Source organism: Anser cygnoides, chromosome 15 (genome assembly GCF_040182565.1).
Source record: "Anser cygnoides isolate HZ-2024a breed goose chromosome 15, Taihu_goose_T2T_genome, whole genome shotgun sequence".
Taxonomy (NCBI): domain Eukaryota; kingdom Metazoa; phylum Chordata; class Aves; order Anseriformes; family Anatidae; genus Anser; species Anser cygnoides.
In genome coordinates this window covers 1,556,188-1,582,763 of record NC_089887.1, presented here as the reverse complement: position 1 = coordinate 1,582,763, position 26,576 = coordinate 1,556,188, and the positions used below count along the sequence as shown (strand labels likewise).

Genomic DNA, 26,576 nt, shown 5'->3' with positions numbered 1-26,576 from the left:
CAGCAAGGACTTACCTTTCGCATGAACCTTGTTCTTAGAGAGAGGACAAAAAATGAATGTATTGTATTTGTTTATACACTAAAAAAATTCTTAATCTTTCCATGAAAGGAATCTTCTGTACTAAACTTGATAGCATACAGAGCACAGTCCATTCATCCTGCCAAAGATGGCTGGATTCACAACCTGCAGATGTTAATGGAGAGATTCTTCAGGTATGAAATCATAATTTTATGAATACAAGGTACTTTCAAATGTTTTTTGCCACCTTTCTATGTTAAGTAACTTTGTTTTCTGAATTTCTAATGTTAGGGAGTGACTAATAATAAGTACGGTATTTCCAGGGCATAGTACGTGAAAGAATTTTGTTTAGCAGAAGAAAATCTTACCACTGAGTTGTGTTCCTTTTTTTTCCCTACTTTCATTTATTTCCATTGGATGGTGCTATTCCAGTTAACTTAGGCAGTTACATGCTCCACTGCAGAACACTTTATGGTTCTGACACCAAACAAGAGTTTACTGTTAAGCCTTGAGGCTGTATGTGGTTATCCAATACTAAAGTAGTAACTGTCTTTGAATTGGCACTCCTAAAAATATTGTTATTGCTCTAAAATACCAACATGCACCAATAAAAAACTTGTCTCATTTGTGAAATGTTGCTGAGGGAACAGCTTGATCTTTCTGCTGTATGTTTGATTTTGAATTTGCTTACCAGAGCACTTGTTCTTCTGACATACGCTTCCTAGTTTGGACTGGAAGTGGAAAAGCTGCAGTTACAGGTCTTCAGTAGCAGTAAAAGTTGAATTGTAGGAAAAAAGTTGAACTGGGATTCTAGTTTCCATTTGTTCTTGAATCTGATTTTGTATGTAGAGACATTAATTGAAGGCTGAGTTGCCCTCTAACAGTTAATGTTCTAACTCTTAAAAAATTTCTTAGTTTGACTGAGTTTTATTTTCCTTTTCTCCTCTTCCCCCCTCACCTAAATACCAGCAACTTCATTTTACTCATCTTGAATTTGCTCTTCCTATTTTAGGAATGAAAGTCGTAGTGCTGTTCGTATTAAAGTTCTGGATGTGTTGTCCTTTGTACTGAGTATTAACAGACAGTTCTATGAGGTATGTGTTTATCTGTTCCTGATGATTACATGTGAGCTCTTAAAGGCTTTGTTGAGGTGTGTTTTATGGTGTCATCTCTGCCACTGAAGAATGCACAGAACTCTGCTTTAAATGTTGAACACAACAAACATTGCTTTAGGATGCTTGTAGGAGAGCTTGCCTCTCAGTTGCTCTTAGCTGAGTAAAAGTCTGCGTGACTTGCAGCGGGAGCTGCTGTGAAGTGTTTTGAGGACATCCTTGCTCGTGGATTCGCTTCCTTGTTTTAAAGTTGTTAATTCCATATATGTCTTGGTTTGGAAGAACAGAAGGTTGGGGTGAGAGGTGATGAGTTAATTTAAAATCTTTGTAAGAAGGTGAGGTCTGAACAGAATCTGACATGGGCAGATTGACTTGTCTTGGTGCTTCCAGTTTAATTGTGATCCAAGATGGAAGCTGTCTGAGAGAGGAGATGTCTTCAGTCCCTTGGAATGTACCCAGAGTGTGTCAGAGGACAGAAGGCGCAGAGGTGCTTCTTGGATTCCTTGAAGATTTGTGAAAACGTATTACTGTCGTGTTTCCTGCCTGTCAAAAAACAAAAACAAACAAAAAAAAAACAAAAACACACAAAAAAAGCACAGAATTCCCTTAGCCCAGGCTCAGATAGGCTGTTGACGTCATCTGTAGAATAGATGAAAGCCAAAACATTGAAACAAAGTTCAACAAAAGTGTTAAGTGTTTGGAAGGAGGGATATACAGAAATACTTAACTGGAGGGAAGAGGAAAGATCAAGGAACCGAATGGTTAGTTGAGGAGTAATCCTGATAGCAGTGTTGGTTTTGTTCTGTTTGCCTCTTTAACATGCTGACTGAAAAACTGACAGCAAAATGTACGGGCTTATTAAAATCTGTTCTCTTGCAGGAAGAGCTGATAAACTTGGTTGTGATCTCTCAGCTGGCTCACATTCCAGAGGATAAAGACCATCAAGTTCGAAAACTGGCCACTCAGCTACTTGTGGACCTTGCTGAAGGCTGCAACACGCATCACTTTAACAGCTTGCTTGATATCATAGAAAAGGTGAGGCAGAGTTTGCTCAACTGTCAGTAGCATCATGACGGCTTTCGCCAGATCCTTTTACTGTGGCTGAGGAGACTAACCCATGAATCTTACGACTTGCATGGATCAGCAGGGTACTGGAAAATTGCTAGGTTTTGTAGGATGCAGGCATGGAGCACAGAGCTTTCAAAACCCTATCAACACCCATCCAAGCTACATGCCAGAGCTTGCAAAATTTCCAGCAAGGGTGACTTTCTGTGGTCTTGTTTGATCTTCCAAGATAGAATTAAAGAAAAGTTGTGCTGCGGATTTAAAGTGTTGTGTTATGTTTCTTTTTTTTTAAAACAGGTGGCTGCGCATTCTCTCTTATCTCCATCTGAACTGGAAGAGAGGGATTTGCTATCATATTCAGCTTCTCTGGAGGATGTCAAGACAGCAGTTCTCGGACTCCTGATAATTCTTCAGGTAAACATGGCAGAGTGTTAAACAAGTGTTCTTCAGAATAGTCGTTTGCTAGACTCTATTTTTTTTTTCACATAACTTCTACTATCTGCCTTTTGATCTGCACACTTCAAAGTTTAACTTTTCTGGTCACTTCTTTTGTTTTGGGTATTGTGTGACTGCTAAATGTTTTTTTTTCCTCTTAATTACCGTTGTACAGAGAATATGAGTGCATTTTCACATATGGAGGGCAGATGTGTTCATAAACTGTAGCAGAAGGAGATTGGCTCGTAACCTTGAATAGATCCCACTGTGTTTGGGTAGCATATCCTGAGATACAGTTGAAGCAGTTGCAAAGAGCTGTTTGTTCTGAACACTGCCCTTCTGAAGCCAGGCAAAGTTGCTCTGAAGTCTCTGCAGAGGTTCTGACCAGAGCAGTCTGTTCGTCTTGCTTTCAGGAGCAAGGCTTAGCTGTGTTGTTCTTGAATTCTCAGTGCAGATATACATTTCTGAATAACCAGTGTCGGTCTGCCTTTAGATTGTGTTTCTGTTCCTTTGTAGACAAAACTCTACAGCTTACCTTCCAGCCATGCAGTGCGGGTATACGAGATGCTGATTCACCACGTCCAGCGCCATTATATGTATTCGTACAGCCTAGCTGTTGCTAGCAGCATCAGATTGCAGGTATGAGCAGTAACCCGTACTTGCAGGTCAAGAGCTGCATGCTGTCTCTGGGAATCTTAGATTACAAGTGGGCAATGTGTGCTGTAGAGCTTGTCAGAAGCAAAATTAAATGTTTCTTGGCTAGCAGAAGTACAGAACTAGCCACAGCATCTGGAAGAAATCCCTTTGTACCTGCAGGTGGGAGAATGGGAGGTGGGAGAGTATGTGACTGGCCTGGGTTTTTAGTTACTCCAGTGTCTTCTCTATTGCAGGTGTTTGATTTCCTGTTGATGCTTCGAGCTGACTCCCTCCACCGTCTTGGCCTTTCCAACAAGGATGGAGCAGTGAGATTCAGCCCTTACTGTCTATGTGACTTCGTGTAGGTTTCTCATAGCATTTTGCAAATGCTGTTTTCAGAACTATTCTGCGGTCTTGCATGAGTTTAATAGTTCATCTCCAGTTTGTCTAAACCTTCCAAATCCCGACGAATCTCTTGCTAGGCGACTCTATAGTTACAGCTTAGGATGGTCTCAATTAATAACTCTGCTTTTTCAAATGACTTATCTGCAGAATTATCAATCTCATCCGTGGAATTTCTGTGTCAAAAATTCACAGAAATGTTTGCAATTTCCTGTCTGGAACCAGTTCTCCTATTGAGGTTTGATTCAATGATTTGCACAGATCTGGCTATTTTAATTTTACAGCTCATTCTGATGTTTTCTGTGTAACACACCACAAAGGATACCTCTCTAAATTTGCTAGGGGTCTGGGTAGAAAAAGCATTTATGCTGACCAAACCGAAACCTTGGTCTGCTTGGCAATCCCATGTTTTTTAATTGAAAATAGTATTGTGTTGCTGTTTGGTTATCAAGAACTAGCTATCAAATAGGGTAGCTAATGTAGGTAATGTGGATAGGCTGTTCCAGTCTTCATTTTACATTACGTTATTTTTCTGCATTCTCATGTTGCAGAGAAGCAGAGAAGAGAACTTCCGAGAAAAAGCCGACTGGTACGCTCTCTCCACCTTCAGGAAGTCCCAGTGTGCCTTCCCAGAACACCACCATTCGTATAGGGCATTTGCCATACTCAATGGTCTTTGGCGTCCTTCTGCAGTGTTTGAAGCAAGTATGTCCCCCCTTAATGACAGCTACCATCTTCATATGAAATATGTCAACTGAAAATGTCTGGCTAGAGAATGCCATCCCAGAGAATCTTAAGTAATGCCTGGAAAGCAATACTTAAATCCTCCTCCTTGAGCACCTGTGTGTAGTTGTACAACTTTATAACCACCAGTCGGAGCAGCAGTTCAGCTCTTTAGGAACTCAGCAAGGCTTTCATTGTGCTCTGCTTCAGAGCAGACAAAGGCAAAAATGTATTTGTTAAACAAAGATCAAAGAATCGTCCTATTTCTGAAAGGGCATTTGAAACGAAAAGAAACTGTCCAATTGCAAGTTTTTGAAGTTTAATGAGAGTTAGTAAATTTTTCAGTTGCTAATGAAATATAAATGTAATTTGCTCATTAATGCTGGTTTTGGACATTGTTGCGTTCTGAGAGGGTGTCTTGCTCTGGAAGCTCATTTATACTAGTGGTTAGGAGAGTTGAATTCTGGCTCCGTCTGGTTGAGCTCAGTCAGGTCTGGATACAAGTCGTTTTTTTAGTTTTCAGTGCCAGTATTGCACCTAGAGCTGGATGAAAGACAGGAAATAACTTGTGACAAATATATGTCACTTCTTTTTATGTAGCTACCATGGCAAGAAATACATCTGCCTAGGAAATGGTATGTCTGAAATGTGATTGGTCTTGCTTTCAAACTGAATAGAAATCACACAAAAATTTTTCACCTTAATTTTTTTCTTTCTTTCCAGGAGACAGACTGGAAGGTGTTGAAGTTGGTCCTCAACAAATTGCCAGAATCTCTCCGCTATAAAGTGCTGTTTTTAACTTCTCCTTGTAACATAGACCTCCTGGCATCTGCACTGAGCTATATGGTAATGCCACATGCCCTACTGATATATAATCACCAGATCCTTAGTTTGCTTAATATTTTTTTGATTTTTTTTCTTCAGTCTGGTATTTTGAAGTATAGTATTTTTAGTATGTTATCATGCTTGTTTTCAATCCTCACTCACCTTCCCTTATTGTGAGGGTTGTTTTAGGTATTTAATAATCGATGTTTGTTCTTTCTGTATGTATTGTATATGTTTACATGTGCAAAGGTAGCTATGGGCAGTGCCTTTCCACTGCCTTTTAGAGAGTATTCTTAGTATAAGATATTCTAACTTAACGTGTGATATATCAGCTCACAGACAAAAAGACGACTGACAGGCTCCATGGTACCCCAGAAGGCTTTTCTCGCACTGATTTGCATCTGGCTGTAGTACCAGTGCTGACGGCTTTAATATCTTACCATAATTACCTGGACAAGGCTAAACAGGTACGAGGAACCTTGTGTGTATCGGGGGGGAAATGACAGGGCTGAGCCTCTATAGTGGAGTATTTCCTTCTCTGTCACTTCTCTAACTTTGTGCAGCAGTAACTGGTTGGTTAGTTTCACTGTTCTCCATCTATGCTCATTCCCCCACTCACACATTATTGAGTGACATCACCTTCTGCTGGAAGACCCTGGTAAATGTAAAAATTGAACAGAAAGACACAAAAATTGTCCATAGAAAGGATTTGATACATCCCTGTATTTAATCAGAAGCTTAAGTAATCATTTCTAAAATTTCTACCTGACTATGTCCCGTAGTAAGATTTTGGCCTAGAATACATACAGCCTCTTTCAGGATTCTGTGTTAGTGCATTTTGGATACGAATTCATGCGTATCATACAGGCCTTGCAGTAGTGATACCTCGCAAGTTATTCTGAAATGCTAACAGAAGTCAAGAGATGGTATGTCACACAGCTTTTCTTTCCCTGTATTATGACTTTTTTTCTTTTTTTTTTTCCCTTTTTTTACTCTTCTAGCGTGAAATAGTGTACTGCCTAGAACATGGTCTTATTTATCGCTGTGCGAACCAGTGCGTTGTGGCACTCTCTGTCTGTAGTGTCGAGATGCCTGACATCATCATAAAGGCGCTTCCTGTCTTAATAGTCAAATTAACCCACATTTCTGCTACGGCCAATATGGCAATCCCTCTCTTAGAATTTCTTTCAAGTAAGTTGTAATGTTCTTTTACGTTTGATCTTCTACAGTTGTAAATGTTTTGTTTGCATTGAATATAAGTATTTTGATTCCATTTAGTCAGCAAATTCTTGTTTTTTGGTAATGTCCTTTCACCATTCGCAAAATATCAATGTTTGATCATCTCTTGGTTGTTATTGCTTTAAGGCACTTGCACACAGTGAAGAAAGAGGCATGTTTTGTGCAGTGCCACCATACAGTGATGGGAAATACAAAGCTTGTTTTCCCTGCCTTGCTGCTTATAATTTAAATAGTGTGAAGTTACACCATGATGTTAGTATTCATGTCAGCTGATGATTTAGAAGAAACAAAACAATTCAAATTAAACTGAATTCTGGTATTGAACAGCTCATGTTCAGACCTCACCTGTGCTGGTTTTCTTCTTGAACTGTTCTAGCTCTAGCAAGGCTGCCTCACCTCTACAGGAACTTTGCGGCAGAGCAGTATGCCAGTGTGTTTGCCATCTCCCTACCGTACACAAACCCTTCCAAGTAAGTTCATAGCAAACACGCTTCTTCTCCTTCTTCATCTGTAAAATAAAGAGAATAAGATAAGCTTTTTTTGTATTACTTGGATCAAGGTTATGTATTGGATATTGCTCATTCTGGTATCTGCAAGCCTTTTCTGAAGGTGGGACATAATGTCCTCAGACAAAATGTCTGTTTTTCTTAAATAGAACTCTCTATTTCTTTTTTTGAAACTTACAGTGGGTAAAGGAGTATTTCTCAGATAGAAAAGTCCCTCTGTTCACTTCTGGAATGGCATCATATCACAGCATTAAACTCTGTGGAGATCTTTTTGCTGTTCTAGGTTTAACCAGTACATTGTTTGCCTGGCCCATCACGTGATAGCTATGTGGTTCATTCGGTGTCGCCTTCCCTTCCGAAAGGACTTTGTCCCCTATATTACAAAGGTAATGGATACTACTGAATCAAACAGTGCATAAATAAAAATGACAGCTTATACTGGTTTGAGAGGTATAAAGGTTCTGTTTGAAGCCAGAGAAAAACTCATTTTCTTGTTAACTTCTTTTTCAAGACTAGATGTGAGTTCTTGTGCATTGGCCACGATTGCAGTCTTTCAGCTGCAAGTCCTGCTCATTCAGACTGTTACCTGTTTGTCTCAATTGGCAGGGTTTGCGCTCGAATGTCCTCCTCTCCTTTGATGACACGCCTGAGAAGGACAGTTTCAGAGCTCGTAGTACAAGCCTCAATGAGCGGCCAAAAAGGTAAATGATGGTAGATTCCAGGAGGGTCTTGTGTTCCCTGTTCTTGTGCTCACACCATTCCTGTGTTTTTTGGAAGGAAGCTGTCTAGTTATCCAAAATCTGACGGTGCATTTAAGCAAGCAAAGTAAACCTCTTTAGGTCAGGGAATTGGTAAAAGACAAACTAAGTTTGGTAAGAAGTTGAAATCAAACCTGTCTGACAGTCTGGTAGTACATATGAAGGCATCACTGTCTGTTCTGTAAGTTTTTACACTAAGGTGTGGGGTTTTTTTTGGTTAATTTTTGGAAAGCAATGGTTCTTTCAGGTACACTGCTACCAGAATAGAGAAGGGTAATACCAGAAGTAGTAGAGAACCGTATTTATATTGGTAGTGTTAACTCCTTTTAATAATTGATCTCTAATGACTATTACAAATGATTGTGAGATAAATTATGTTGATTAGCAACCTGTATACATTAAGATAGCAAAAAATGTGTTTTTCCATAGTGATGTTGCTCAAGTCAATGTACTGGGTGGCAGACAGCTGCCTTCTCTGTGGCTGAATGGCCTGATCCTTTTTTTTTTTTTAAATTTTGAAACCAGTATGTTAGTTTTAAACAAAGCCTGGTATCTTTAGAAGTCAGAATGTACCTTGTCAGTAGTCTTTCAAAGTAACGTTTGCAGGGATGGAAGAGTATTGCTTGAAAGGCATTCAGGGATTCTCTAATGTCCTTTTACCTGTAGGACGTACCTAAATTGGTTCACTTAACTTGCTTCAGTGTTAATATGCAGTAAGCATCCAGTGGCATTTGAACCCTGGGGAAAGTGCCTCTACTTTAACTGCAAGGCTCAATGAGTATCTTGCAATGAAGAAACACCATCCCTGCCCTAATGCTATAGCTGTAAACCCTGTTTTGTGTTTCATCTCTCCCATCTCCTCCTCTTTCATTCAGAAATTTGGAAGAGAAGCCTTTTGACACTTGTCTCTTGAATTAGAATTTCAGCTAATCTTTTTTTTTTCCAAAAAAAATGTTAAATTCAACCTGGTTGGAATACTACTGTATCTAAAGGCTTTCGCTAACGCTGCCAGATCACTTTCATAGAAATCTCTGCTAAGGAGTGTGGGCTGTACTCAGGCAGCAACTTGAAACGCCAGAATGGCAGTGATGCCTCTGCTTTCGAGTTTAGATTCTAGCTAAATGAGAGAAGAAATAGCTTTGAGCAGATAACTGCTTCCTTGCTTGAGAAACTTACATGCTTGTTTTCTGTGCTTTGAGCCCCAAAGAATAAGCATTTCTGTGCTCTAGCTAAGGTGCTGGGTGTTGAAAGAGATGAAGATCCCAACAATTTTCAAGGCTGCTGAATGGCACGGTGTTGGTGTAGGTGATTATCTCAGAGTGTGGGCCTCTGCTCTCCGTGGTCACATCTCCAGTTGTGGCCAAAATGTAACCTGTCAGAGGTCACTGGGAGGAGGAGGAGAAATAAACTCTAATCCATCCAGGTGGCTATCTGAAATGTACTCATTCGCTGAAAGGAGGAGAGCAAATAAATCATGTTTAGGAAGATTCAAAAGGGTTAAATGGGTATCTTCATTTTATATAGGGCAATGTGAACTGCTGAACCAACTGTTACCTACATATTGGTACCCAGCCAGGCATGCAGCTCAGCTCTGACTAATTGAAGTGCCTCTTAGATGTTAATTGCTGTCATCTGCCACATGTGGTTGGCACCAGACAGTGTGAAGGCTTATCTTCTTTTCTGTTCCTCTTGAAAGTCAAGTGGGTTATCTTGATCCACCTGAAGTAAGATAGCTTATTTGACAAAAGCATCATGCAGTCAGCAGCAGTGGAGAGGATGTTTGCCTTCTTGTCCCCGCATCCATGCAGTGCAGTGCGAGAAGGATCAGTTTCAGACAGGCTGAGTCTCCCCCAGTGTCTCAAGATCTGAGCCAAGGGACACCTCTCACCGACCCTGGTAAGTTTTTGTGGTTCAGAGTTGAAGCTCAGGCTCAGGCCAGGCCTAACAATGTTAGACGATGTTACATTCCTGTCTCTCTGAGAAGAATGTGCTGCTACCTGATTTTGGTAAAGCATTTTAGGATCCGGGGATCTGGTCTTTGTGTAAGTAGTCAATTTTATTTTAGCTGTGCTGAATTGTTGAGGTGAGATAACACAAGAGGTGGCTGAACTGCACAAACCTTCTCAGACTTGAGAACTTTGTGCCAAATTAGCAATAAGATTCTCTTGCCTTTGTTTAACAGTTCAGTATTCCAACAATCATTTCAATCAGTTTTTTTGTTTTAACCTGTACTAATTTCATTTGTTTTGTAGCACATTTAAAACCTTGTTTTCAAAATGTGGTTTGTCTTTTTAATGCTTTCAGCTCTGCTTGTTTGTACGTTTTAATTTTTATTTTCCTTTTTTGGCATTTGTTTTATTTTACATCACCCTCCGGGATCCCCCAATATTGACCCTGTGACCTGTGACCTTTCAACCTACATCCCTTCAATGATTTCCTCCCTTCCTGTGACCTCTTATGGGGCTTGGTGCTTCTCCACCTAGTAGTTTAAGACTAGCCAAAAATGCAAAGCAAGGCTTGAATAACTCTCCTCCAGTGAAAGAGCTGAAAGAATCCTCTGCAGTTGATGCCTTCCGATCCCGCAGCATCAGTGTGTCTGAACATGTGGTCCGCAGGTAGAGGCACTTTAAATGGGGAGAATCCAAGAGCAATTCAGCACTTGGAAATTTTACTGCAAGGGTGGGTGGAAGCAGGGTGGATTTGCATGTGGGATGCTTGCATGACTTTGATCCACATTAAAAATCTGGTCCTAGCCACAGTCTAGGTTTTGGGAAAGTATCATGGATATACCATGGCTTCCCAATGCCGGCTGTTGGGCTGCCACATTGCCCTGTGCGTTGTGTGTGTCTGCTTTGCCCTGTTCTCTGATGCTTTAGCAAGAAAAAATATCTATTTGCAAAAGATGGTGATGGGGAGAAGAAAAAGAAAAAGAAAAAGGTTGCATTCTGTGTAAGTGAGCATACTGGTTAAAGCTCACTAAAACTTCAGCTTTCTAAGCAGTGACTTGCTGCAGGAGATGCTTCTTATACTCTGCAAACTTATGTGTAGGTCATCTTTCCAAACTGTGAGGAATAGTTCTGGCCTGGGTTTGGGATTTGTTTTTTTGATGCAGAGGGGGCTGTCAGAAGTACTCTGGTCAAAATACAAGGACACCAAAACCTTCATTTGTCTCTCCATAGAGCAGTGAAAGGTGAAACATGCTCAGCCCATAGGAAGCTTTTGCTTTTATGGCTAAAGAAAACACGTTTTAATCACAGACGTGGATTTGCTCACATGAAAGATGAAATGATTTATGCTAGTTTTTTAAACCTATTCTTGGATTGCTTCCCTTGAAAGTTAAATTGGTGTCTATAACATTGCTGTGTTGATTGGAAATCTGAACCTGAATGTTTGTGCCTTGATCCTTAAGGATTCCTATCCGTAGGATTTTATTGCATGTATTTTTGTGCTTTTGACTGTAGCTATACGTTATTCAGTGGAAAGAAACTGACGTGAGTAGACTGTGAATATAATTCTGGCACTCGATTCTCTGATATCCTCATTAATCTATTAGGTGATTTTTTTCTCTTGTATTTAAGTGCAAATTGTAGCAACTAAAAGCTCAGATAATTAACTTTAGTGATGCCAAAGAAGTTGTCACTTTGTAAAAATTTGGCTGTACCTCAGCTTAGCTTTTATTATGATGGCATAAGGAGTCTTCTTTGTAAAAGCATCCCAATCCAACCTGTTACTGCAATTGTTTTAAATTGCATTGCTAACTTTGTTAATTTGAAGGCAGAATTACTTTCTAGTCTCATGCCAATGTCCTGTACAGAGTGCAATTTTTTTCTATTTCAAATTAAATTAAAGAAAACATATCTGTTGCATTTATTTGAAGAAAAATAAAATCAATCTATGAAAGAGATGTAACAGAGGGAAAAGTAAACCACAATATTATAAAGTAAAGTCTAGAACGACTTGATTTATGGCTCATGGGCAACATGTTGCCTGGGAAACTCTGCAGGTTGCTTATGTCACAGAATGCTTGCCCTCACTATAGATTAGCCAATTCAAAGCATGGTGCTGCCGTTCCCTATTTGCTTGGCGCACTTGCCCATGGGCCACCAGACATCGGAGAGCACTGGCCTCACCTAGTCAGTTGATGGTGATTTAACTGTTTCTCAGTCTCAAGATAAAACACACATTTTCCAGTGACAATCTACAAAGCACGACATGAAGGAGATCCAAAAATATTTTGATTACATCCTGGGTTTAATGACAGGCTACTTCTCTGTTCTGGCACATGCATGTATCACAGGTGGTTCTGCATCATACTGTCTTCTGGGTGATGGGGATAAACATTTTGCAATGTGATCTATCAGTTGGAAACGTTCTCTTCTAGTCGGATACAGACATCCATCACTAGTTCAAGCCTGGGCTCTGCAGATGAAAATTCAATGGCTCAGGCTGATGACAATTTAAAAAACCTCCATCTGGAACTCACTGAGACCTGTCTGGATATGATGGCCCGATATGTCTTTTCAAACTTCACTGCGGTGCCAAAGAGGTAGGGGTCAGTCGGTGACCAGGGGAGAAATGTTTTTGTTTGAGGTTCATATTTTACTTTATCAGTGGAAAATTGCTGTGACACCCTTGAGATTCTGGCAGGCCTAGGAGCCATTTCTTGCAGATAAAATCTGGCTTGTGTAAATATGAAGTTAGATGAGAGAAGTTCTTTGCAGCCAACCAGCCTTGTCCTCAGCCTTGAGCTGATCAGAAGGAGATGCACTGAAGGTTGTGTAGCCCCAGTGGCACGCTGTTTGTGAGCACTGCTTTGCTCCATGCCCTTGCTTGATGATAGCAGTTTTTGCTATAGAACTGACTACCATGCCAGCTGGCTTCAAATCAAGGGCACTTTTCTTGTGAAACCCTTACAGAAGGGGACACGTAGCCCAGACAAGCCTTGTTCCCGTAATGCTCTGTAACGTGTGGCCAGGATTGTAGTGGTGGGGCTGCTATCTGCTGATATGAAAGTCAGCTCATCCCTTATCCTGGTGGGTAATGCATACATCGATTGGGGAATATGTTTCAATTGCCGTAAAAAGGAAGAAAGCAGACAGTATCTCCTACGTAGTTACAAGAAATCAGCTGCCTCTGGAGGCTCTGTGCTTTGCAGTCTGAGAGCTGTGTTCGTCACAAATGTCTTTTTAGGTCTCCTGTGGGTGAGTTTCTGTTGGCTGGAGGAAGGACAAAGACCTGGCTGGTTGGTAACAAGCTGGTGACTATCACTACAAGTGTTGGAACAGGGACAAGGTCCTTGCTTGGCTTAGACTCTGGAGAGTTCCAAAGCAGCACAGAATCAAGGTAACTTTTGCTCCCATTTCTAGAAACTTCCACCTAACAAAGTCACTTTAAAAGTCCACCATTATTACTGTGCTTTTTTTTTTCCCAAGGTTTTTCTCTTACCACAAGAGGACTGTTGTATTTGTCCAACATGACACGATCCTCTCTCAATACCACCAATATCTTTTTTTTTTCACAGCTCAGACCCTGTTTTGCAAGTGAGACAAACTAAAGAAGCTCCAGCAAAACTGGAATCTCAAGCTGGGCAGCAGGTTTGCAGAAGCTCTCGCAACAGAGTCAGATCCATGTCTGGTAAATTCCTATCCTGGAGTCTTACTGCCGTTGCTGGGTCTGTGTCGCAGGTTTAAACGTCCTAGCGCCTGCTGAAGAGACCTGTGTCTAAACTGAGTTGAGAATCTGGACCTGTCTGCTACTTAATGGTGGGCAGGTAGCAGCAGCTGTTGGTCTCAGTGGTGCTGGTGCTCCTCCTGCTTGCCTTTCCTTGCAGGAAAGCTTTGAGTTGGTTAAGTGGTGAGCACTTGCAGTGAGAACCACCTGTATCTGTCTAACCACGTGGTTTATAAGAAATACATGGAAGGTAAAGCTCTCTCAGGTTCTCAATACTGTGCGCACAGATACTAGAGGATCTCAAAGGCTTTACAATTTCTCTGATATTTTTATTATTTACTTAACTAGTAAATAATTACTATAAATATTTTTAGTATCAACTAAACATTTTTCCCTTCTGTGTTGTGCTTGTCTTGCTAGGTGGTCATGCCTTACGTGTTGGTGCCTTAGACAGCTCAGCCTCCCACTTCCCTGGTGGTTCGGCTTCCCAAGGGACACAGAGTCCTCCTGCTCCTCCATCTCGATCAGAGAAGTCTAATCCTGCTCCACAGACTCCTCTGCAGAAAGAAAAAGCAAACTTAGCTGCGTATGTCCCTCTGCTGACACAGGGCTGGGCAGAAATCCTAGTGCGCAGACCGACAGGTATCTTTACCTGAGTGTGGAGTGAACTCTTCTTGAGTTGCATAGTTGCATCTGCTGTTAGGGAGGGATTAATGACATGCTGAAGGTCAAAATTCTTGAATACTGCAGTACATTAACTGGGAATTGTCTTTTTCAGCTGAAGTTGCTTCCTGAGAAAATAACTGACCTAGTATCATTAATTAAAATACCTGAGCATTTTGAATACCTTTTGGGAATCTGCTGTGGTAATGAGTTTACTAAGGATTGTTTTTGAAGAACTTGGGATGAGGTATAGAGTAGTGGGAGCTACGTGCTGAAAATAGGAAACAACCAAGTGATCCTGCCAAATGTCAGGAGAACTGAGAACTTTCTCTGTTTGGATACTTGCAAAATCCAAAACAATGTGTGCTTTTTTCAGCGTGAGTTGTAAACTTTCTGGAGTGAAAGTCCTTAATGCTCTTCCCTAATTTTCTTCACCAGGTAACACAAGCTGGCTAATGAGTCTGGAGAACCCGCTCAGTCCGTTTTCTTCAGATATTAACAATATGCCCCTGCAAGAGCTGTCTAATGCACTCATGGCTGCAGAACGTTTTAAAGAACACCGAGAAACAGCTCTATACAAGTCCCTCTCTGTCCCCTCCTCCAGCTTGGCCACTGGGACAGCCAAACCATCGCTTCTCCAACGTTCCAATACAGGTGAGAGATGTCAAGCCAGTTGTGTGTCTAGCATAGCTGTCACTAGCCTGTTTCAAGTCTGTCGAAGTTACTGTAGGTGTTCCTGAAATGCAAGTTAGTGGCTTGAGGAATAACAGTAATGAGAAAGGGAATCAGTTCTTCTCTTAGTAGTTTTCGGTGAAAAATTCCTTCCCTCCTTGCTTCTGATGTTTCATCAGAAAAGTAGCTCTCTTTCTTGAATAAAAGAAAGAGAGGAGCAGTGCAGCTTCTTTGCAGGAGTAATGTGTTTCATGATAACTGTTTGCCAAATGAAAATAAAGTCGTGGATATTTTCTCTTTCCCACTGATCTGAGCATCCCATGTGTGAGTGGATCTTCCCATGCAGCGCTTCCATTTGTCTACAGTATAACAGCTTTTTTGGGGCACTGGCAGTGCTAGGTTCCTAGGAAAACAGGCTATTACAGTCTTTGTCAGCTAGGGTTGGTTAGTTGCCACTTTTTTTACAGCCAAGATGGCAGAGTGCAAATCCCAGCAGCTGTGGATGTATTCACCTTTTAAAAAGACTGTTTAGCCTTCAGAATGGTGAAGTTGAATCACGTGAATTTTCTTTGATGGCTTTAATGTAGTGGCCAGGGTTTGTCGCCGTATTGGCTCTAGTGCCTGGTGATGTTGGTGCTGGTTTACTTTGAAAAGAACCGTTAATGCTGGATGTTACTGTTGACCAACAGCTGGAACTTGTAAAGCTGTCAGGAATCCCAGCTCGGAGCTGTTACCAACATGTAGCTGAGGCTGTCAGCATCACTAGTGCTAGCAAAACTGACCGGTGATAGCAACAGGCAAGGCTGTTCTGAGTAGGCGGCATCTATGGTATGGGTTGTTTTGGAAATCCAGTTAAAAAGAAAAAAGAAAAAAAATTCTTATCCATGAAAATTCCTGTTGAGTCCTACAGATTTGTGCTATATCGGCATTAACCGATCAGTCAGAAGAAACACTCACCTGAATGCCGCTCCTGTGGCAGTCAGTGAGAAAATCATTTTGGTCATATTCTTAACTTCTACAGTAGCCAGCCAGCTGCAAGTGAAGTGAACGTTTTGAAGAAGTTTTGCTGTCAGGCTCTCATATGCATGGTGTTCTTCCTCTTAAGAGGTTAAATCCGTGAGTCTTCATCCGTATTTCTACTCTTCAGACCCTTCTGTGCATTTAAAAATTATCTTTTGCCAAAAGTGTGTATCTCGGGAAAAGCTCAGACTGGTTTTCTGTTTGTGCTAGGACATCACTGAGGAACTTTCTGTTTCTGAAACTCACAAAGATGCATTCTTCAAAGAGAGCAGTTTGAGTCTGCATTGTTTGAATGTGTTTATGCCTCCTTATTCGTGTTGAAACCTTGCACCCTTGAAGCATCCCCTTGGCATCTAGTGAGCTTATCCCAGCTTGTTCTTTCCTTTGTTTTATTTATTTATTTATTTATTATTTTTTATTTTTAAATAGATTCTTGGTTACATTTTAAACTCTGTGCTTTTTAATTTTATTTTCTTTTCATATAGTCTCTCCTTCCTTTTGATGTAGCTGCTCACTTGATTTCCCTTTGCAGTGGCCTCTTTCTCTTCCATGTACCAGTCCAGTTGTCAAGGGAAGTTGCACAGGAGCATATCCTGGGCAGGTATATTTATATATCTTTAAGGGAAAAAAAAAAAAAAAAAGTATTGCCATAGAAGAACACCTCTGATTCATAGAAAATGTATCCCTCATACTTCATTTTCCCCTTCCATGTCTCCTGTCTGTACCCGGTCTCATTACTCTCAACAAATGGGATCTTGACTAGCATGAAGAAGTCCAAGCCAGATGCAACATTTGCAAGTGCAGGCAATTTCTTAAAGCAACTTTTCTTTTAACTGGGGTGGATTGTGAGTCATGAGGCACAGCATTCAATGGCCTGTCAAAATGTCTGAGTGGCTTGATTAATTAGTTATTTTCAGCTTCAGTTTACAATTGGCTTTGTGTTCTGCTAAATGTGAAAGCTCCCTATTCTGAGAATAACGTATAATATGCTACAGGACAAGCTACCCAGAAACGAAGTCCCCTGCTACTCAGCCCACAGAAATCTGTCAGAGTTGGACACAGAATCTGATGAAAGAAGCCGATAAATACATATTAAAAGTTTGATGTTACAGTGGATGCTGCTTTACAGTTTTTTAAAAGAAAAGGTGGAAATGGGATTGAATTCTAGCTTTTTGGAGGCCCAATATCAGTGTAAAAACTTTCTCTGCTTCAGTAAAATTTACTTTGTCATTAAATTAAGCAGAGATCAAATTGCATAGGTTGTGAGCACAGCCCCTGCATTGCTTTGATGATCTGCAGTGCTTTGTGACTTTAATAGGAGGGTTGAAATTTCCTTCTGTCTTCTTTCCTTCAGTGGAAAATTCTGTGTAGAACACCAGAGTATTCTTATCTGCTGTTTTATTTTTTGACATAGGCTTCTTAAAGCAGCACAAAGATGCTGCAGTAAAATGTTTTTCTATACTTCTCCCTGCTCAAATTCTTCTATTCCCACCTAAAGTATAATCAGCGAGTGTTTACATTTTTAAAAATCACCAGCAATCTTGGCAGTGATGCAAGAGCTAGGGAAGCTTGGAAATGCTGGATATATGCAGGTGTGTTCTGGCTTGGACAGCTAACCAGATCAGCACGTTGTTTTGTTTTTGTTTTGTTTTAGTTTTTTTATTTTTTTTTTCGTTGAAAGTATGTGTGTGCAATGCTAACTCTTAATTGCTTCTTTGAAATAACTTTGGTCCTGCGAGCTGAAATCAATCCAGGAAAAGCTGCTTTAGTGATTTTTTTTTTTAATGTTTTGCTGATTTTTCTTTAGTTTTGGTGTGTGCTTTTTTTTTTTTTTTTTTTTTAATTTGGAAAACAAATCTTGGCCTTTCAGATTGGTCTTCCAGTCCCTTGTGTGCATAATGGGAAGCCTCCTGTTCTCCAGCCTTTTCCTCAGGACAAAAAGCAAGGCCAGGAGGAGCCTTTGGTCAGACTCATCCCTGTGGTCAGGGTCACAGCCTGAAGTAGACAGAACGTTAAACGCTGCAATAACTTCCTCCACCGTAGGCAGGGCTTCCAAGGAGCTTTCTTGTCAGTGTGGTTTCATTACCCATTTGTCTGATCAGATGCCACATGCAGGTTTCCCAGTATTGCTGCAGTGCATGTATTACTCCTGCTCTCTTGTCCTTTCACATGTCTAGGGCTGAATTGTTTTGCTTCTACTGAGACATACTAGGAAAACTGCCAAACTGCAAGTAAATGGCTCCTAGTAAAATTTCTTATCTCCTTCTAGGCCACTACAAGGCACCAGGAGCATTACATTTCAATACAAGAAAAACTTATTTCTTTGCATACTTGCATAGAACTGATCTCTTCACTGCCTGGATAACGATGAACTTTTAATGCTAGTCTTGTATTTTCTTACATCTCTGTAGTTCCTGTGTGTCCTCATAGCTGAGTATGGATGTACAAGGTCCCATTTTCTTCATTCTGTCCCCTGCTTGTTCATCAGTGAAAATTGGAAACAACTGCACTAGTTTTGACAAACGTAGACGCAGGCCTTTGCTGTCAGGGTAAGGTGATCAGTTATTCTTTACAAAAGGGAAACCAGGAGCAAGTCTGACATGATGTGAAATCAAAGAACCAGACCACTCATTCAATATGGCCTTCCATTGAAATCCCATAGGGAAAAGGCTGGTACTTCAGAGGAAAGGATGGGGACCTGCCAGTCTATACCTCCGTGCAGACTTCAGTTCTTCTGCATTGTGTCTTGGTAGAATCTGCGGTAGTGCTGGAGGAAGGGAGCCCATCTGAAATGGAGCTAAAGGAAACTGAGTTCCCGGCTGAGTCTCCGGAGAGTGAAGATTTTGAAACTTCATGTTCTGAACAAGTCTTGAGTGAGGAAAGGTTTGGTAAACCCCACGAGTCTTATAGCAGGGTAAGCAGAAACAAACAGCGCTTTTATGCTGTATTGCAACCCCATCTTCAGACACATGGGATAAGTTGTCTGTGCCTCTTGGCACCTTTTTTAGTTACTCACTGGTGGTACCAAAATGCGCACACAGTCATGACTGAGTTGTGTGGCTCGTGGGAGACTGCATGCGGAGCAGGAGCAGTAAATACCTGTTTCGTGCAGGGCCCTCGATCTGTGTTCCTTTGTATTGGGACCAATCTACTCATCTTTCTCGGGAAGCGTCATAGGCTGCCTTAATTATTACTGTTGTCAACTTATGTTTTGTCCATTAGGAAAACTGTTTGTATTTGTTTCTTTCTCTTTAAGTCCTCCTCAACCTCTAGCCAAGAAGAAAAATCTTTGAAATCAGATGACCTGGTGGAGGGTGGTATTCCCATCGGGAGAGTCCTGCCCCCGGAGGATGGCCGAACGCTGGAGGAGCTTTCCTTCCAGCCATCCCAGCCACTCAGCAAGTCGAGCTCTTCCCCCGAGCTACAGACACTGCAGGAGGTTCTCAAAGATGCAAATGGCAGAGAAGTAACAAGGAGACTGAGCACAGAAGTGAAATCAAAATCTCAGTCTGGGAACCTGGAAGGGGAAGGGCTGGGCAGTTGGCTGAGCAAGGGGGAGGATGCCAGAGCAGCTGGGTCAGGGGGCTTGGATGGAACTGGCCTTGCCACCTCGCCTCGCTCCCCCTCCGGGCACCGGCCCAGGGGATACACCATCTCTGACTCAGCCCCATCAAGGAGAGGGAAAAGGATCGAGAGAGATGCCTTCAGGAGCAGGACAGCAGCCTCCAATGCTGAGAAAGTACCCGGAATAAACCCAAGGTGCGTTGAGGAGCATATCTGAATCTAGAAACAGTAAGCTTGTAATTGCTGGAGCCAGGGCTGGATTTGTTCAAATGGGTCTGCAGGCTTTGTGGGATCTATGGGACAGTAACAGATTAAAAAGAAAGATGAATTACTTGTTTTTTTTCAGGCCCTAATATAGAAATGTTCAATCCGCTGTTACTAAATTAACTTCGCAGTCTTAGGAAATAAGTATAAATAAATGGATCCCAGTTTAGGGTCCAAATGCACGTGTGACTTGAATGCAGTCACCTAGAGTTAATTTTGCTGTAAATAGGATGAATTGCTAGTCTTGCTGTTCAGGAAATCTAATGTGCAAAAGAAAGATGAGGGAGTATAATATTTTTTTTTTTGAACTTTAGACATAGGTAGTTGCCCCAGATTTATGTTATGAGACAATCTTCGTCTTATGGTTAATTTTATAAAATACAAGTGTCTCTAAAATCATCTGTCTTGCAGACTAGAAGTACCCCACGTAACTGTGAGGAAGGAGTGTGTTCCTACTCCTTTGTTCTACCAGTAGATTGCCTTTTTAACTGAGGCTTTGTGCAGCTGCCACCGTTTGACATAATGATTGTTTTTTTATGACAGGGGTTTATTACAAACTGCAGGTAGTCCAGGCACCCAGTGTCTCTAGAAGATGAGTAATACTCGGCTAGCATTTTAATTGCTTTTTTCTTCTTTACGTAATGTTCTTACATACAAGAGGTCAAAATGGACTGAATTTTTTTATGGTAACAGGACATGTTTTTCTCTCTCTCCCTTAGCTTTGTGTTTTTACAATTGTACCATTCCCCGTTCTTTGGTGATGAAAACAACAAGCCCCTTTTGTTGCCAAATGAGGTAGGCAAGGATCTTTTTTTTAATTCTCGTAGTTAATTTTTCTAACCTTATTACTTTCCAGCTCATATGGTGCGATTTAAAGGTGGTTCTTACTGACAGTGCTACAGATGGGAAATTTTCTATACCCCATTCCCGGTAGCTCCAACATTCTGCCTGTGTATTCAGCTTGAGATGTTGGGAGGTTCTGTTGGTGCTGTTGCAGAGTCCCAGCCAGAAGACAGGATGATTTGTGGGTTCTTGTTTTATTGCTGGTAGGAGGAGTGAGGGATGAAAACTGAGCACTAGGTGGTATTGGCAGAACATGGCTAGACAAACCTGTCAGCCATCAGGATAATTGGGAGTGGCCAAGATGCTTTCTGTGGTTGCAGGAGAAATAAATCACAGGCTTCCTGGGGAAGTAGCGCGGGAGTGCTCATGAGCTGAGCACCACAGACCCTCTGGTGAAAGTTTTTCCCTCGCTTCTAGTTCAGGTGGTGAGGCAGCAGGGAGCCTAGGTGAGATAAGGTGATGCTTTGTGTTAACAATATTCTTCAGAGCAAGAGACGTGATAATTTTTCATGCCTGGAGCTGAAGTGAATAGATGATGTAATATGTCATCAAAAGGACATCTAGCCTGTGCAGTTTGCCAGACTAATCTCATCTGAAGTATTAAAAAAACCTTGGTGACAGCTGCCATATAGCACAGCTCTGTACCCTGACCTGATGCACTCTGCTCTTGCAGAACAAAGTAGGGCAGCATTTAATGAGGGCACTAGTGAAGGTCAGGAATCTTTGCTTACACTGTGCTGTCATAGTCCGTGTGTGGCCTGCTGCTGTCCTGGTTTATGGAGGGCAGTGAATGTTTGGAGATGTAACTTTTTAAAGATGTGACAAATGTTTTGATTGCAGACGTTTGAAAAATCAGTGCAGCTCCTGGATCAAATTCCTTCTTACGATACACACAAGATCGCAGTGCTCTACGTTGGAGAAGGCCAGGTAAGTTGTGAGCAGATGCATTCACGATTTAATGGTTACATCTCAACAGAAGGCTGGGCTCTGCTACTCCAGCTGTGTGATCTGTACTGCTCCTGCAGTAGCCTTGTTTTTCCTTAGCTTCTTGCATTAAAAATCAGTGCCTGTGTGAATCCCTTCTGGGGAGGTAATAACCTAATCACTCACGCTGATGGAGTGCTCTTAACATTCATTGTGGGACTGCTATGTTCTTGTTTTCTAGAGCAACAATGAAATTGCTATTCTGTCGAATGAACACGGATCCTATCGCTATACAGAGTTCCTGACTGGCTTAGGGAAACTCATTGAACTTAAAGATTGTCAGCCAGATAAAATTTACCTTGGTGGCCTGGACGTGTGTGGGGAGGATGGACAGTTTACCTACTGTTGGCACGATGACATTATGCAAGGTAAGACTTCTCCAGAAGTTAGAAGTGGAAGGATGGTTTCTTCTTATTTTAAGACTGAGCTGCTTTCTACAAGCTTCCTTTTCCACGAGTTTAGTAAGGATGGCCTGGGGCTGTGTTCTCCCTCCATTCTCTTTCTGATGTCTCTGCAACCCAAGTAAGGGAGAGGTGCATACCTGCCTTCTTTAAGAAAAATCATACCACTTCTAAAATAATCTGTACTATGAAAGATTGATAGGGATTTGTGTAGAGGTTTGCGGAATAAGCTGCTTGGTCCTGAGCCGCTTTGAAGGCTGTTAGCTGAGGACAGTACGTGCATGTCAAAACTCTGCTAACGATTTCGATGAAGAGCAGCATTGAAAGCAGGAGGGTTGTTACTGTGGTCACTCTTTGAACTGCAGCATTACCCAGCTCCCACAGTACTAAGCAATGCAGATACCAGCTTGGAACCAACAAGCCATGAGGAACTTCCCAGACGTTTTCATGCAGCTCTGTGAATCCCAGTCATCAGACTTTGTCCTGTCCAGTGGAGCAGCTGCATGTTACTCACCAGGGCCCCTGGTGCTCTGCAGAGCTCAGCTAGGGAAAGGCCTGGTTTAAGGTATTCAACTGTTCTTCCTCAAACCAGTTTCTGCTCACCATGTTACAGTGTGACATGGAAAAAATTAGCCAGAAGCGCACGCCCAGTCCCCTGTTCATTTTCTACGAACAGATAGCTAACTACCCCAGCTTGATGAGAATGCTTATCCCAGTGTACATCATGTGCTGTAAACCAGACCTGTAATTCACTTTTCTAAGCGTGGTGCTAGGGAGGACCATGGAAGGCAGCACCTAAGAACTGGCAGCTGCAGAGCTTTCAGAGGCCGCCCTTTCACTGGCAAAGAGCTGCCCACTGTGCTCCATGCTCCGGGTACCACAGGAGCAATCCAGAAGGACTGGATTCAGCTGTCACAAACAGGGACAAACCTATTGAGGGAGCACAATGTATTTTTTCATTACAGTGGTGCTGGTACTACGTTGTCTTGCAGACAAATGCTGCGTATTGACCATTGCTGCTTGCAGCATTGTTTTCCTAGCTCAGCCTAAGGGTCCTTCTGTTTCCTCTTCAGCCATTTTCCACATTGCTACTCTGATGCCCACAAAGGATTTGGATAAATATCGCTGTGACAAGAAAAGGCACCTTGGGAATGATTTTGTTTCTATTGTTTACAATGATTCTGGAGAGGACTTTAAACTGGGAACAATAAAGGTACAAGATTTTACTTGCAGGCATATTATAAAACAGGCATTTGGCTGTTTGTAAAACCTTAATCTGATGTGCATTATCTTGGTGAGCAGTGTTGAGATCATGAGTGGAGTTTATTTGCCTCAAGTGGATTCACACATGATAGTGTACAGCATTCACCAGAGTCACATTGGATGCCAGTAAAATGTATTTGACTGTTGTATTGTTTTCCCGTTAGGGTCAGTTCAATTTTGTGCATGTTATCATAACACCGCTTGACTATGACTGTAATCTGGTGACGCTGCAGTGTCGAAAAGGTAGGAATCCCTCCAGCATTTGTTCTCAGTCTTTTCTTTATTGGTGGTGGTGCAATAATTGACATCACTTTGCAATGTTTTTGCATTCCAAAAGTAAAAGCTTCCAAGAAAAACTCTCCAAAACCAATTTGCTGCCTAGTGACATCTGTATACATCCTATTTATGTGTCTTACCCTATTTTTGACATCTTTCCACTGTGCCACTCGTATCATCTTCAAGCTTAAGATAAAGATCGCAGAGTAGAGCAGATCCCTCCAAGCACTGCTTGGGAATGCTGTGGGAGTTGGGAGGTGGAGACCCCTGTAGCTGTTGGCTGCCAGTGTCCTTCCCAGCGCTGCAGGTCCTGATCCTTGGGGTTCCACGCTGAGTTCAGCAATGCTCATGCAGTTACCTGCAGGGGTGTTTGCTTTCCTTTTACCAAATGAGCACTTCTGGGGTATTTTTTTGTTCCACTTTAGTTCATATAATAATGAGCTCAGCAGGTTCCCCTCAAACATTTACAGAGGATTTGAGATCCTGTTGTGTTAAGTTGTGGTCTAAATTCTGTCTGTTAAAGTTGGAGCTGTAGTGTTTGATGGGAGCTTCTGAAATTCTGTGAAGCAGTTCTTCAGGTTTATGTCACTTGTCCATTTAGTTACTGGCAACTTTTGTCTTGTTCTTCTCTCTTAACTGCCTGACAAGAACTTTTCTTCTTTCTTTAAAACAAAGACATGGAGGGTCTTGTAGACACAAGTGTCGCTAAGATCATCTCTGACAAGAATCTGCCGTTCGTAGCCCGTCAGATGGCCCTGCATGCTAACGTGAGTACCCCTGCGCTCCCTGAGACTTTGTCCTTCAACTGGCTTCGTGGTCTTTCACCAGCTACCAAGGAAAGTAGCTGGTGAGTAGGGCTTGCTAAAACAAATAAGCGTTCTGCCTCAGTTATTTCTGCCAACCTTTGAGTCAATTACTACATGAACTTACATTTCAATCGCTGTCAAACAGTACTGAAATGTTCTTGTTAATGTTATTGGCATGGTTATGTTAATGTGCATCCGTCTTCTCTTTCCCTGCTTTTCCCCATCCTTCCCAAATTAGATGGCTTCCCAAGTTCACCATAGTCGATCAAACCCTACTGACACCTACCCATCCAAATGGATTGCTAGGCTACGTCATATCAAGAGGCTAAGGCACCGGGTGAGTAAAGATGTCTGTTCTTGGTGTTTAGAACCGGGCTCTGCCTTACTGTGTTGTTATAAATAAGGCAAATAAAATCAGCTGTCAAAACTTACTGAGTAAGAGGAATAATGCATATATAAAGGTTAAAATCCAGCTCTTGCAGGAATGGTAAGTGGAGTGATGTAGATCTGGATTTATAGGCTTCCAAGCACCTTCCCTTGTGATAAGTGCATTTGGGACCCCGATATCTGGACACAGAGCTGCCTGTATTCGGCACTGTAATAGGGATTGCAGAAAAAGCTGTACTGAGTAACCTGTCCTGCCGTGGCCAAATGGAGAGTGAAAAGAATTTCAGAGAATACGGAGCTCATCTGTTCTCATTTGACTTTCAGCTACGTGAAGAAACCCAGTACCAAACTCCTGGCCTTCCTCTGCAAATGCATTCATCTGCTCCGACAAAGCCCCCTCCCCAGATACCTCAGGATCCTCCACCAACCTACGAGACTGGTCAGAGGAAGCGGCTGATCTCCTCGGTGGATGACTTCACCGAATTTGTGTAGATCCCACTGGGTTGGTGTGTCCTGGGACAGACGAGGCAGTGAATGCGTTTCACCTGCTTGCTGACTGTGCAGCTGCCCAGACACAGAGGAGAAAGGTTTGGCAAAACAACAGTGTGGCTGTGCTGCTTTCTTGTGGATTCAGCGCTGAACTTTATCAGGAGGTTCAAGTATGTTTCACTGTCTCAGCCTGCCACTGTTGTCTGATGAAGATACTGTGTATCCCCAGCAGATGCTCCAAGAGAGGACCAACTCCACATTTTGTTTTTATTTGGTTTGGGCTATTCCAGGGCTTCCATTTCTGATGGGAACATTCTTGCAGAACCTTTCTCTAGACTCCTTCAACACCAGTGTCTGGTGGGAGCAGACAAAGTGTGATACTCTGCACTTCATCACAGAGGTGGAAGATGGCAGAATCGTAGGAATTTTGACCCCTTTATTGGGAATTAAATAGAGTACTGGAAACCCAGTCACTATTTCTAAGCAACCTGGAATCTCTGCTTCTCTCCAGGTCTCGTTGACTCTTGGGACTTGAACTCTACAGAATCTGAGACTTGCTCTGCTGCCAGCTCTGGTAAAGGTTAAGCTAGACATGCTGCTTAAATTCCCAAGAACGCATCTCCATTGTGAAAGACTCGCATCGAACCCTCCCTCAGCCCAGGAGAAATGTTTTTGCTACCAGACGTAACACAAAGCAGGGAGGTGAGTGTCACTCAGTGAAGGAGCAGAATGACAAAGGGCTGGGGCACGAACCACTTGGGCGAAACAGTTTCACCCACTGGGGGCTGGCTGCAAGGATTTTAGCCAGAGGCCAGATGGGGTTTCTAGGTTCAGCTGCAGGATTTCTACTAATTGCAGCAGTGCTGGGGATAACTCAGCCCTCTCTGTGCACTCGGTAAAGCCCTTTTTGAAGGACTGTTGACTTGTCCTGGTGGCATCATCGCTGAATGAGTTTTGCCTATTGCACTAACGCCGAATGCCAGGCTCTCCTCCTGGGACCTTGGCTGTTGTAATTAACAAGCTGTCCTTTCAGTGCAAGCATGTGCAGGTGGAATGGGATTACGTAGCCCATCTTGTGGTGAGATGGTCCTCAGACACTACACTACCAAACTGGGAGCCACCATGTAAGCTGGCCTATACTGTGAGTACTTTAATCTCCTGCTTTGTGACTAAAGGGAAGTGTGGCTTTCTGATAAGGGGTAGCTGCAGAGCCTTTGCAGTGGAGCTGAATACAAGTGCACTCAGCACATGGAACTGTGAAGTGACTGGCAAAAGGACAATGTATGAAATGCTACTAATTGATGCAGGGCTGTTTGGGAACTCTAAGTGTATGTTGTGTTTTGAGTGTTTATAAGTAAATAAGTCCTAAAGGAAATAAAGTATTTGTACGGTCAGTGGGTGCTTGCTGACCTGGGAAGACTCGAACCATGTCTGATGATAATGTCATGGGCAATTTGCCTTTGTGGTGATGGCAGATCCCTCGCTAGCAGGCTGATGTAGTTAATTACAGACCAAAGCGTCCCTAATTGGTTCATTGATGTAAGAAAGTCTCGCA

The 26,576-nt window shown here is 42.1% G+C and overlaps 1 protein-coding gene across 7 annotated transcripts in view; it reads left to right on the top strand.

The window, feature by feature from the left end:
- The window catches only part of TSC2 (TSC complex subunit 2), a 33,255-nt gene extending 6,809 nt beyond the window's left edge, over positions 1 to 26,446 (top strand). Inside the window, exons 13-42 of one of the 7 annotated variants that reach the window (XM_066977758.1) lie at positions 109 to 212; positions 1,031 to 1,112; positions 2,010 to 2,165; positions 2,493 to 2,609; positions 3,147 to 3,269; positions 3,521 to 3,627; positions 4,220 to 4,373; positions 5,115 to 5,237; positions 5,549 to 5,683; positions 6,218 to 6,407; positions 6,832 to 6,925; positions 7,245 to 7,347; positions 7,568 to 7,662; positions 10,203 to 10,334; positions 12,101 to 12,265; positions 12,910 to 13,062; positions 13,241 to 13,353; positions 13,810 to 14,031; positions 14,491 to 14,706; positions 16,277 to 16,345; positions 18,498 to 18,658; positions 19,001 to 19,503; positions 20,292 to 20,367; positions 21,256 to 21,342; positions 21,581 to 21,767; positions 22,874 to 23,013; positions 23,228 to 23,306; positions 24,015 to 24,106; positions 24,384 to 24,482; positions 24,857 to 26,446. In XM_066977758.1, the coding sequence (XP_066833859.1) occupies positions 109 to 212; positions 1,031 to 1,112; positions 2,010 to 2,165; positions 2,493 to 2,609; positions 3,147 to 3,269; positions 3,521 to 3,627; positions 4,220 to 4,373; positions 5,115 to 5,237; positions 5,549 to 5,683; positions 6,218 to 6,407; positions 6,832 to 6,925; positions 7,245 to 7,347; positions 7,568 to 7,662; positions 10,203 to 10,334; positions 12,101 to 12,265; positions 12,910 to 13,062; positions 13,241 to 13,353; positions 13,810 to 14,031; positions 14,491 to 14,706; positions 16,277 to 16,345; positions 18,498 to 18,658; positions 19,001 to 19,503; positions 20,292 to 20,367; positions 21,256 to 21,342; positions 21,581 to 21,767; positions 22,874 to 23,013; positions 23,228 to 23,306; positions 24,015 to 24,106; positions 24,384 to 24,482; positions 24,857 to 25,024 (4,245 nt within the window). In that variant the 3' untranslated portion in view covers positions 25,025 to 26,446. Of the gene's footprint in view, positions 1 to 108; positions 213 to 1,030; positions 1,113 to 2,009; positions 2,166 to 2,492; positions 2,610 to 3,146; positions 3,270 to 3,520; positions 3,628 to 4,219; positions 4,374 to 5,114; positions 5,238 to 5,548; positions 5,684 to 6,217; positions 6,408 to 6,831; positions 6,926 to 7,244; positions 7,348 to 7,567; positions 7,663 to 10,202; positions 10,335 to 12,100; positions 12,266 to 12,909; positions 13,063 to 13,240; positions 13,354 to 13,809; positions 14,032 to 14,490; positions 14,707 to 16,276; positions 16,346 to 18,497; positions 18,659 to 19,000; positions 19,504 to 20,291; positions 20,368 to 21,255; positions 21,343 to 21,580; positions 21,768 to 22,873; positions 23,014 to 23,227; positions 23,307 to 24,014; positions 24,107 to 24,383; positions 24,483 to 24,856 lie in introns of those variants that run through there. The other 6 variants (XM_013174986.3, XM_066977756.1, XM_066977755.1 and 3 more) reach the window with 6 other exon arrangements.
- The last annotated feature ends 130 nt before the right edge of the window (positions 26,447 to 26,576 follow it).